The sequence below is a fragment of the Podarcis gaigeae genome, assembly GCF_964106915.1.
Source record: "Podarcis gaigeae genome assembly, chromosome: 11".
NCBI classification, from domain to species: Eukaryota; Metazoa; Chordata; class Lepidosauria; order Squamata; family Lacertidae; genus Podarcis; species Podarcis gaigeae.
In genome coordinates this window covers 31787396-31800255 of record NC_139687.1, presented here as the reverse complement: position 1 = coordinate 31800255, position 12860 = coordinate 31787396, and the positions used below count along the sequence as shown (strand labels likewise).

The 12860-nt window shown below is 43.9% G+C and overlaps 1 protein-coding gene and 1 long non-coding RNA gene across 3 annotated transcripts in view; one reads left to right on the top strand and one right to left on the bottom strand.

Moving 5' to 3' along the window:
• Positions 1-836: 836 nt before the first annotated feature.
• LOC310827380 lies at positions 837-3141 on the bottom strand. Its single transcript, XR_014556318.1, has 2 exons — positions 3019-3141; positions 837-2335 (listed from the first exon to the last, which is right to left on the bottom strand). It is a non-coding gene; the product is annotated as an uncharacterized lncRNA (long non-coding RNA).
• Positions 3142-3244: 103 nt separating this feature from the next.
• The window catches only part of RASA1 (RAS p21 protein activator 1), a gene marked incomplete at its 5' end in the record, with an annotated part of 47475 nt that continues 37859 nt past the window's right edge, over positions 3245-12860 (top strand). The window contains one exon of one of the 2 annotated variants that reach the window (XM_083703128.1): positions 3245-3690. In XM_083703128.1, the coding sequence (XP_083559254.1) occupies positions 3245-3690 (446 nt within the window). The remainder of the gene's footprint in view (positions 3691-12860) is intronic. The other variant, XM_083703129.1, reaches the window with a different exon arrangement.

Sequence of the window (12860 nt, the reverse complement as noted above, 5' to 3'; positions counted from 1 at the left end):
TGGCAGTTCGCAGTTTGGACACATCGGTGGTCCTGCACCATGCTGACCTCCATATTACCTGGCTCCTCTCTTTTGCAGTAAGTGGCAGCAACATGACTGCCAGAAAGTTGCAGCTCCATCCTACTGGGTGAGCCACTTCTGAACAACTCTATTAAGGCAAAGCAGATAATAACCAAAACAGTTTTAACAATGTTATGTACTGAAGTTCTCACCCTGGGCCAGCAGGGGGATATTGTAGATAGTTCAGGTCCACATATGCAAATAAGGGATCGAAAGTGACATTCAGTGATTGGATAGTTACAGAAAATGGTTACTGTTGCATTCTAGTGGAGCTCTATATAAGCAGGCTGGCTGAACCCTTCAGTTCAGTTCTGTTCTGGCCTGTGAATAGACAAGAACTTTTTGAAGAATCGCTGTGTCGTCTGATATGTTCACCCACAACTTAACAAACAAAGTGAAATGTTAAGGACCAGGGAAGACCTGGGGAAAATGGTGTACTTTAGGCATGTGCCGCAATGACATCACTGTGGCACCAATCTTGTCATTTGGGAGGTGATTCCATAAATGAGGTGCAAGAGCGGAAAAAATAACTTACTTGGTGCCACAAGATGTACCCTTTAGTAGACTGTGGCAGAACCAAGGGGGCCAGTGAATCAGTAAATAAATGTATCCACACTGTTGCCTGCCTGCCAATACCATACCTTTGCAGTTTACATCGAGTTTCTAAAATACATATTTTTTTACTCCTTTAATTGCCTTAGGGGAAATGACTGAAAATGAAGACAGACACAATAGCATCACCACTGTACTCAGAAAAAACACAGTATTCATTCAAATGCTGTATATTTAATGATACCCTCTTCTTTTTAATGTGTGAACTCTGTTGACACTGAAGAAACATAGTAAATGCCAACTTGTGTTGCATAATTTTTGCAGTGTAACCAGAATACTAGATGAATTTGAAATTTGCCAACCTACAAATTTTATTTGCCTGATCCTCCTTCCTGCAAAATCCGCTACTGCTCTTATAAATTGACAGTTATTTTGTTTACTAAGCAGGGCAACAGTTAATCTACTGCGACATCTGTCATAAAATCTAACACTATCTAGGTCAGACAGCATCTAACACATCAAAAGGAGACAGGAAAGAAAGAAGCATGTTGCTGTATTGTGCCTGTCCAGCTTCTTCAGTTGCCCTTTCTTTTAGCACTACAGTTTTCATGTGTGAACACTGGCCCATGCTTTTCTTTATACAACTGTACTAGTTATGTACTTAGGAGGCAGAGTAGAAAAAAATAAACGTGTTTGAAGTCACAATATTTCCCCCGTAATGTTGAACATTACATGTAATGTTTCAAGGTGCTGTATATCAACAAAGCTAAAAGTACTCAGATTATGAGTCTACTGCGCCACTGGTGCAGAATAAACTGCATTTTTATCCATCTGCAAACACATACAGATAGAATTTTCAGAGTACAAATTTCATCCCCATGCTTGTACCAAAACAGTAATATGCCAGGCGTTTTCAACTCAGTACTTTTCCTCCATTCATGTAAAATTACAAATAAGCATCAACTTAACCCAAGTGGAGAAAATAATTCATCTTCTAGGTACAGGAACAGGTTCTAGAGTGCTTCAGATTTGTGTCTCCCTCCACTATTTCTCCATTTTCTTTGTTCATGCCCAATTAACTTTTTGTTATACAAAGTCATAATTTAATCCTGAGTATAATGCAGGTTTTGTTATTCTTGTTAAGCTTTAACGTTTCCTATAAAATATTCTTTTCTTGTGCAATTATTTCAATAGACCAGAAATCTAATCTCCCAACCCTGCCCTATTTTGAAGAGTTGCATGTTTGGCAGTTCTGTTTGCGGTTTTGGAATCATATTCCTCTTTATTTATTTATCTGTACACAAAATATATTGAGGAAATGCCATTGCTTAGCAATGACAGGGTGCATCTGGAATGAAATACCACTTTCCACCCCAATTTGCTGATCATAAATATGCATTAAAAATACAAGGTGTGGCATTTGGAGTAGTTTCAGGCTATTCAGGCAAGAGTAGAGATAAAAGAAAAGAAAGCCTTTAAATACTTTCAGTCTGAAGATACATGAATGAAATAAGAATCATAAAACAGCTCCCAGTGCAAATCAACCTCAAGAATACTATTTGAGAGCACTAATTAAATCTAGTAAACAATAATGCTAGATAAGAGCACAACGGCCATCTAAACGCCAATAAAGTTATTTATTCATGGATGTTGATGTATAAGATAGACTCGGAGGCACTTCAGAGGATATTGGTTTGAATACATGGAGATGCTGTTGACTTTCCTAGCAGGAAAAAACAGAAAACAAAAGACAGTAAAAAATAATCTTGTGATATCTTTTTTAAAAAAGTTTGAAAAACAACAACTGGGACGCAGTTTTGCGTACTCTAGTCTGCTTCATGCATCCATGTGCTGGCGGGCTCGACTCCATGAAAGCTGATGCCTACAAAGTCTTTTTCAGGCTGCATCTACTACGGCCAGCAAGTTTAAAAGGGAGCAAACCCCTCTGAGCGCAACAGGAGTGAACTTCGGAGTAGACGCGCGCAGAGGGTCGCGCAGCCGAGTCCCTCCGCCTCTTTCGCAAACGTGTGCTGAGTTCCGGGGCCGTCTAGGAGCCCTGGCAGCACTGCAATGTGTGTGTATGTGTCATAAGGACAGGCACCACCCTCGGCCGCCCTTCTGGCACACCAAGCAGAGCTTGAGGGAAGAAGAGAGCGCTACCTTGCCGAGCCGCCTCCTTCCAAAGAGCCTTCGCTTGCGGAAAGCGGCCAGCACCTTCACTGGAGGGACAGGCGCGCATGCGCTTTCCGAACAGGCGGCGGCGGCCGTGAGGAGGGGGGGCTAGCGGGTGGGGGCGACAGTGGCAGCCGAGGAACAAGGGAGGAGCTGCCCCCCGTCCGTCCGTCCACCGGGCGAGCGCGTGCGAAGCCGCTGAGGAGGAGACGAAACGCCGCGCCGGGTGTTTACCTCAGCGCACTGAGCGGGCGGCGACGTCTTTGGGCGGGCGCTCCCATTGTTCCCATTCAGCGCCTCAAGAGGCGGCGGCGGCTTTTCCTGAAGCTCCTCCCCGCCGAGGTAGAAGGAGGCCGTTGGTCCGCCGCCTCTCTCCCCCTCTGTCCCTTTGTCGCCTCCTCCCGGCCGCGCGCTGCCTCAGCAGCAGGGGCGGGGAAGGGGTGGGGCGAGCCGGAGCAGCATGATGGCGGCGGCCGAAGCGGGTGGCGAAGAGGGCGGCTCGGGAGCGGCCGGAGAGCCCAGCGGGCATTGCCCTCCCGCCGCTGCTGCTGCCGCCGCCGCCGCCGCCTCACGGAGCAACAAGAGCGCCGCCGCCGCTTTCCTGGGTAGCAGCTCGGGCCCAAGCGGCGCCTGCCCCGCGGCGTCGCTCCCCTCGGTGGGCTCCAGGCCTGCCCCTCCTGCGGAGATGTCCAAGGGCCTGTCTCCGCCGGCGGCGATCCCGCTCCTGGAGGGCGGCGGCGGCGGCGGGGGTACCGCTGCCGGCGGGTTCCCTCCGCTGCCGCCGCCCCCGCAGCCGCCGCTTCCGGCCGGAGGGCTGAGCACAGTGGACGAAGGCGACTCGCTGGACGGGCCCGAGTACGAGGAGGAGGAGGTGGCCATCCCGTTGAACGCGCCCCCCACGAACCAGTGAGTAGCGCCTTCTCCTTCTCCGCCTCTCTCTCTTTTCCCCAACCCGATCCCCTTTCTCCCCCCCCCCCCCCAAATCCCAGGAATGGGGATCCGGCTGATTCAGCCCCGGCACCGCACCCAGTTGTGAAGTCGGCGTTGGTGCGTGTGTGTCAAACTCCGGGCAACTCCTGAAAGTTTCCCTGTTGCGCCCGCCTCTTTTTCTCCTCCCGCATCCCCTTCGAAGCAGCCTCCTCGGTTGGCTTAGTCAGCTGCCTGCTTTCTGCTTGGAAAAACTGAGAACTTGGGACTAAAAAAACCCTTTCCCTTATCCCTAAAATAAATGCTAATAATCGACTCGCCACCAAATATGGAGGCTGTCCTTCAGAGCCCTCGAAAGCAGTGCTTTTCTTCTTGAAAAAATGAAAAAGTGCCAGTTACTCGCCATGAAGTTACAGTAAGTGCCAGGCTTCGAACCAGTGCTTTTTTTCTAGGAAAAAAGGCTACTGTATTGCATACCCTTGAGTACCCCTAGAAAAAAGGCACTGCTCCAAAGTGCCTCTAAGTGCTCATTTCCCAAAAGCGTGGCCATATTTTTCACAACCATTTTCTCTCGTTCGATTATCTTCATCCCCACTCCCCATGCCGGACACATCTTTAATCTTGACCCTTTTCCGTTTCTTTTTACCTTGCCAGGTACTGTGGTACCTTGGTTCCGAAACAGCTTAGTTGTCAAACAAATCAGCTCCCGAACGCCGCAAACCCGGAAGTAAGTGTTCCGGTTTGTGAACGTTTTTCAGTAGCCAAACCTACAGCCGATCGGAAGCTGTGCCTTGGTTTTCGAACGGTTTCGGGAGTCGAACCAAGATACCACTGCACTCCTTTCTTTACAGCTATAGAAAATATTCATACCCTGCTATCCTTTTAGTACATAGGAAGGTGCTTCTGCTTAGGAGCAAGTTACCATGGCTTCCTGGCTTTCTAAGCCCTATCTGGAGATGCTAGCAATTGAATCCAGGACCTCCTGCACACAAAGCATTGTCATTGAGCTTCCTAGTTATGGCAGAGAGAGACTCTTTGCAGGTGCTTATATATGTTAGAAGAAGAAGTTGTAGCTATCAAAATTCCTAATTTGACATAACTGTCAGAGGTAAAGGAATTCTGTCATATTTTGTATTTCTGTGGTCACCCTTTTTGCTTTCTCTGAATGTCGTCCTTTTAAAAGGCATTAAAAATAGTGCTGATGCCATTGGCACAGACTATCATGACACAGCCTGTCTTTTCAGACACTTTTTACTCAGATAAAAGCTGAAGTCCACAATATATATATGGGGTGGGGGGGCGTGTTTGAAAATAAATGAAAGGGAAACATCAACATACAGTGGTACCTCGGGTTACAGATGCTTCAGGTTACAGACGCTTCAGGTTACAGACTCCGCTAACCCAGAAATAGTACTTCGGGTTAAGAACTTTGCTTCAGGATGAGAACAGAAATCGTGCAGCTACGGCGCAGCGGCAGCAGGAGGCCCCATTAGCCAAAGTGGTGCTTCAGGTTAAGAACAGACCTCCGGAACGAATTAAGTTCTTAACCCGAGGTACCACTGTACTTCAAGAAATTCTAAATATGCACACTCAAGATAAATTTTGTATGGGTTAGTTTTAACACCCTACAATAGGTCTTCAACCAGTACTTCAGAATCCACAGGTGTGTTGCAGCAAAGCTATTACTGCCATTTAACCCTCAGCGAAGCCTTCTCACATTGGCCTGGTCTGGTCCAGCCTTGCTCTCACCTTCCCACTCCCTGGTGGGAACATGCTGTTTAGCTTGGAAGGGGGCTATTCATATTATTTCTGTAATTTCACTGAATCACAGAGATTTAAAACAAAAAAAAATCCTTCCAGTAGCACCTTAAAGACCAACTAAGTCAGTTCTTGGTATGAGCTTTCGTGTGCATGCACACGAAAGCTCATACCAAGAACTGACTTAGTTGGTCTTTAAGGTGCTACTGGAAGGAATTTTTTTTGTTTTGACTATGGCAGACCAACACGGCTACCTATCTGTCACAGAGATTTGTGAGAGCAGTGGCAGACTTTGAGCTTTAAAATTTCAGCAGTGCCCCGTGTGATGTCAAAATTTGGCACCACTCACACACACAAACACACACTCCAACACACAAACACTCCAGTCTGGAAAGGAATTCCTGTTTCTACAGTTTTATTGCTGGATTTCTTAAGGAATTTACTCTAGTAGTAAGGCTTCTTGGGTTCAGCCATGGCAGGGCTTTTCTTTTTACTCCCATGTTAAAGTGCATGAATAGGGATTGTACTGTTGCCACTTGCAACCCAATTCTTCCTGTGCTCTTCTTTGGGAGTAACTTCCCCTGGCTTCGGCCATGGACAGAGCTTTACTCTCAAATAAGTGTGCACAAGACTGCAGTTTAATATTCAGTGCTGATTTGGAATGCAATTTGGTTTTATTGAATTGCTTTTTTAAAGGAATTGTAAAATGCCAAGATTTTGCAAACTAAAAGGAATAAACTTTTATTTTTTTGGAAGTACAGCTATATGTTACTTTAGTGTGGGAGAATCTGAAGAGTAGTTTCTTCAAACATCATCATCCTACAAAGGGGCAACAGAAAACAGCTGCTGCCTCTATTGGGCTCTGGGGATGATGAATTTTTCCAAGAATTTTTGTTCATTTTTACTTCAGCAGGTTGCCATTAGAAGGGGGCAAGAGCAGAGGGGTGAATTAAAGTGTAGAGAATGTGGCACAAGCTGGAAGAAAGGGAGCAGAGTGAAAAGGAATGTGAGATAAAGACAGAAAGGTATTACTAGCGAGTTAAAGTAGAATAGGGTGAGAAAAAGAATGGGTAGAAATGCAAGAAGGAAGGGAGAGAAAGGGGCAGCAGCGAGTCACAGAAACGGAAAGGAGGTGGTGAAAGTTATAGGAAGTGATAGAAAGGCATAGATGGTGATGATGACCTGCCCTCTTGCTCAGTTTCAACCACAAGCTTCACTGAAGAGAAAACCACCGGAAATCAAAGAGGATACAACTACTAAAAGAGTTCAAAAGTTTTACCAATAATACATGAAATAATGGTTCGCTTGTATTGAAAAAATAGCATTCCAATGCTGTTTTTTGTTGTATCTAATATATGGTGAGGCGTTAACACTTAACAGTGGGTTGCATGCTCCTGGTTGGGAATCGGACGTAAGTCTCAGGCCTGGACTGGTTGGAGACCACTGCCTTACATTACTCAGAAGGATGTTTAAAATATGTAACAGTCATAGTAATACAGACTTACATTAGAATTGAGATTTCAGTATGTTTTAGGCTGCAATCCTACTTATGTGGAAGGACGTCTCATTAAATTTGTTGGGATATGTTTCTGAGAAAAGATGCATAAGATCAGTCTTTACATGAATTATTTTAATGCCATCAGACAAGCATTTGATTTTATGAGTCTTCTTGCTCTTTCCAAGATTCACAGGGTAAATTGATCTTCATATGTTTTTCTTCATAGAGTTGTAACTATAGAAAAGGTTAGTGCTGGTATGCAAAATCTGACTTTTTTAAGGGGAAAAAATGGTTCGGAGCAAGTAGGAACCTTATCTACTCATGACCCTTGCCAAAAATTCTGGCTATCAATTCATCCCTGTTTTCTTTCCCTTCTTGGAAGATGGAGATTGCTCAACTGCAACCGTGGAAGCTCTGCCTTGCTATTGTAGAGGGTGGGGAAGAGAAGCACTGAGCATTCTGGTTTCAGTAACTGCTTGCCGAACTGCCTAAAGGCTCCACCATGGAGCAGTGACTGAAGATGCCCCACTACCTTTCTTTCAGCTGAAGAATGTATGCTTTAGCCCATGGGTAGGCAAACTAAGGCCCAGGGGCCAGATTCGGCCCAATCGCCTTCTAAATACGGCCCGCGGACTGTCTGGGAATCAGTGTGTTTTTACATGAGTAGAATGTGTCCTTTTATTCAAAATGCATCTCTGGGTTATTTGTGGGGAATAGGAATTCGTTCATTTCCCCCCCAAAAATATAGTCCGGCCTCCCACAAGGTCTGAGGGATAGTGGACCGGCCTCCTGAAAAAGTTTGCTAACCCCTGCTTTAGCCAGTGGTATGCTGCTGCATTTAGAGTGCTGACAAGCAGTAACTGAAGAACCTTCTGTTTCACTTTCCATGTGTCTGATGTCAGCACGCCCTCCATGGCCCTGTATGCATTTTTGAGAGGGCGTGCAACCAGGCAGCCTCCCCACAGTCTACTTCATTGGAGCCTGGCTCGCGCCCAGCCACAGCTCTGCTCTCAGGCCAGTCTGACCCAGGGGCGGAGTGGAGGAGAGGCAGCATAAGCTGCGTTGCCTCTCTCCTGTACAGGGCTGTGCGTGTCCAGCCATAGCTCTGCTCCTGGGTTAGGTCTGACCTGAGAGGAGGAGAGTCGCGGCAGCATTGCAGCCCCTTGGCTGGGCAGTGCCACATGAGGATGCTGCCATGGCGCAGAAAATTGTGGGCGCACGGCCCCTTCATGGGGAATGTTATGGGGGCTGGAGCACCCAGGGCCCGCCCACATCCAGTGCCTATGGTAGTAGGTGATTCTGTGGCAATCAGGAGGGCAGTCTGGCTGGAGTAGGTTTTGTTGACATTTTTGCCTGTCCTTTTTGCCCTGTTTTACCGGTATATCCCATGGGGTAGATTGCCCTTTGTGGTTTGGGGGAAAACAATCTTCATTTTTCCGCAAAGAGACAGGAGTGCAGTTCTATATACTGTACAGTACTGTCGTTTACTGCATAGAGGAAGTCTGCTAACTCCAATATTGTTCAGTTTTCTGTGTTCTTTTCCTGCTGTCACTTCTGGTAGCATTTTGCTACAATCTGTATATGTTATTTGCACCATGATGCATGCTAGATCAATGGAATGAAAGTGCTGGTATATAAATTTTATTTAATAAATTTCTAACCTTGTTAGGCAAAACTCTCAAAGCAGTTTACGAGGGTCTTGCAGAAGGGCCTTAGATGCTGACTTTAATGTCTGGGCATGATCCTTTAGGTACTTGGTACCAAGATGTTTTAAAGAGATGCTTCATATGTTTTTTCTTTTCCACAGTTTTGTAATGGTTTTAGAGTAATCCATACAAACTAGAATAAATATTTATGGAACTGTGTGGTTTTGATTTAGAGTTGCTCCTTCAACCAGATACTGTATTTTTCGCCCTATAGGACGCACTTTTTCCCCTCCAAAAATGAAGGGGAAATGTGGGTGCGTCGTATGGGGCGAATACAGGCTTTCGCTGCAGCCTGGAGAGCGAGAGGCTATCGCCTGCCGTCCCGGGCTCTGCACAGCTCTGCACGACCCTCTGGATCCCGGCGCCAAGCCGTGCTGGCCTCCGGAGGGTTGCGCAGAGCTGCCTGCATTTTGAAGCCTCTTCAGCACGCCCGGACTTCGCACAGCTGACCGCAAGCCTGGGGAGACCGGCACGGCTCCCTAGGCTTGCGGATAGCAGGCTGTTCTGGGGGCTGGGGTCGGGGAAAGCTCGGGCTTCCCCCGTGCCTGGGGGGAAAATATTTTTTTCCCTTTATTCCCCCCCCCCCCCAAAACTAGGTGCGTCCTATAGGGTGGTGTGTCCTATGGGGCGAAAAATACGGTATTTACTGTACTGGAATCTAATAAAACATATGAAGCAGGTATTTGAGATCTGTTAGGATTATGTTTTGAAGTTTTCTCTGTGCTAGAATTTTAGGACAGTGGGTGTTTGTAATATATTGTCTACTTTGGCCCCAGCAAAGTAAAACCCAACATGGTTTTACATGGGTAAACTCTATTCTCTGAGTGCTCTGAACTAAACCGATTATGCAGCTGCTTTTATTCTTGACAGTTTCAGTTACCAGTAAGATATCATAGTTCGTACCCTTGAGTGGAATGAGATATTCAATCATAACAGCCCTGGAAATAAAGAAAAAGAAATTCTGGGAGGCAGATTAGCAATAGTCCTGTTGCCTTTGAGGATGATGCCTGAAATAAAACTTTATACAAAACATGCATGGTGTTGTACTGCTTCTGAGTAGTCATTGCTTGGGGAATTAATATTATACCATATCCTTGGTCATCTATGTAAATATTTGAACTGAGCCATAGAGATTCTTCATCTAAACCATAGTTTGACCATCAAATCTGATCCTTGGACTTGCATGCTGATTCCTTCCCTTGCAAACTGCAGCTTCGGATGTCGTAATAAACTGGCTGCCACAGATCAGAAAGTTGGGAAGGGAATTAGCTTGTGAGTCTCTGCCCCCCCCCCCCCCCCCGCACACTTCAGTTCCCTTTCCAGTACACTGAGCACAAGGACAAGAATATATCTGTTTGCAAAAAAAATGGGAAGTAATTGGGCAAACAAATATTTGAAAATAATATTGAAAGTGGTGTTTCAACTTCTTTGTTTAAATGCCCTTCCTCACCTGCCTAGGGCATGCCACTGCTTGCTAACATCCTTCAGAAGTAATTTAGTGAGGAAGAAATGAAGGCTGCTTAGCAAGAACTGAAGATTTAAAAATACTGTATGCACTGTTTACTTTTGTGAATACATTTTAACTTGATGGCTATTAATCTTTTTCTTTTCTTTTTTGAGATATTTAAATCTTTTGGCACCTTCTGAAAACTTATTTATTCTCCCAAGCCTTTGCTGTCAGTTAATACCAGTCTTTACTTAATTTGTTTGCTTTGGATTTTACTGTTTGTTTTTTTATTGCGTAGGTGTTGATTTTACTGTAATTTTGGTGTACAGCACTTCAATTTTTAAGTGAAAAGTGGTATAAAAACATTTAAAAATAAACCTTTGATGTAAATTGACTATGCCCTTCCTCAGTAGTTGCTGTGTTTAAAATTATGGTGTTAAATGTAGAATGTTTTATTGCAGTATCAGGAGAAGGCAGCTGTAGGTTACTATATCAAACCTGCAGAACTCCTTCTGGCCCTTCCAGCATATTTCTTTCTCTCTTGTATATCCTGTTCTTGATGACCATTGGTTATGTTACTATATTATGAATTGGGAATTGTTACTGCTGACTCAGTAGTTCTTTCCCAGTCCTGCTTTCCAGAGCAACGTGAGAAAAGAACAGTAGGCAAGCACATGTATGCTAATGAAACAGGAAATCTGCTGTACTTTCTGGACATTGGAAATACTGTAGGAAACCCTAAAAAATAGGAGTTTGTGTCTGGCTAACTAGTGCTCAGAACAGAGCTTGAAATCAATCAACTATTGATTTCAGTGAGTCTACTCAGAGTATGACTTAATTGTATATAACTCAGAGCTTCTTGGTGTAAACAGTTTCCATAATTCCTAACCATTGGCTATGATGGCTGGGGCTTATTGGAATTATAGTTCAGAACAGCTGGAGGGCACCAGGTTTGTAAAAGCTGGTTAAGATTCTGTCTCTTCCCTCCCCCCCACCCCCGATTAGTTGTTGGATTCTTCTTGTGCAGAGGATTTGATTAATCATTACTACAAACCAAACAACATCTATTCAGTTATTGAACTTGCGTATTCCTCATGTGGGTCTCCATCACATCTTTTTCTTCAAGCAGTGGAACTGCTAATAACTCCTGTGTCTGTCTGGTGTGTACTAGACTTGTCGCATAACAGGTCCAGCTAATTCAGATATTGGGTGTGTTTGAATACCTACTATGTTATAAATATTTAAAGGTAGTTGAAATATGATATCATCAAGACACTAATGATAGGCTTTTTAAAACAGTCTACATAAAGGGATAATTGACATTTTCCCCAATGGCTCTCATGTCATCCAAACTAATGATGCTGTGGGGCAGAGATTTCTTGATTCCAGGCAAAGTGCCATGCTGCTGGGGACATCTGGCCGACAACAGGAGATGCTGTACTGGCTTCCCATCTTCTACTGAACCCAGGATCAAGGTTCTTGTATTGATTTGCAAAGCCTGGAACAGCATAGGTCCTGAACCCCTACGTTCCAGCTCAGTCACTGAGATAGTTTCCCAGGGTGTTGCTTGTCATCCCCTGAGTTGGCGAGGCTCATTTGACAACAATAAGGAACCTAGCCTTTAGTTTCATCAACCCATTAATGTGAAACACTCTGCTAACAGAGATTCAGCAGGTGCCTCCTGTTTCAATTTTTTAAACACCTGCTGAATACTTACCTATTCCATCAGGCTTATGCAGGCAATGAACAGTACATCTTTACAGAATAGTTATCTGATTTCTAATTTTAACATTTTCATTGTATGGTTTTATGTACAGTTGTGAACCATGATATTTTCTTTATGAATTAGTGATATATAAATATTTTTATAAGTTTAAAAAGTTACAATATAGGAGTATTCTGGTTGATACATGTGCACACATGGGTACAGGCAATATGCAAAACAAAAGTTAACTTTTTAGAAGGCGAGGTTGAAATACTGTTTCATCATAAAACCCAAAGCATTCATTAGAAGAAGAATAAATGAAAAGTGTTTATACTTGGAACACGATGTAAAAGTTTATCTTGGGAGCCAAAGCTAAGCATCTCAGAGAAATCTTTCAGGGCTTGTTGATCACATCCCCAGAGTGATGCTTAGGGCACACATACAGTGTGTGTATGATTTTTTCCCCTCTCCTCCGGAAGGAGAAGGTAAAGGTAGCAGAAAGTTATCCAAAAACCAGCAGGCGTATAACTACTTAAAGCAAGCTAACATGCTAGTGCAAGTCTGGGTTTATTGTGTAATGCCAGAGTCAGTAAAATATATCTTAACTATTAACTTGATCAAAGCATATTAAGATGATTTTTATGTGCCATTTAATGGTACATAAATGTTAGAGTGAAAATGTTCTGAGAAGGTTGAAGAAATATGCTACATATAGAATAAAACAGTAAGGTGTTATTTCTAAATATTGAAATAAATATTGAAACGTGTTTGTTTTTTAAAAAACAACTAGTTTTATTGATACATTATCGATATTTTTACTCTTAATACTGCCATGTTGTTGTTATTTATTAAATTTGTATACCACCCTTCATCTGAAGAACACAGGGCAGTTAACAACATAAAAATACTAAATGAAAACACAAAATACATAATAAAAGAAAAAAGGAAGCAAACCCCCCACTAACACAAGCACATTAAAAAGGCAATAGAATGGTAGAAGAGAAATGTTTTCCCCAGGCGCCTAAAGATATGTAA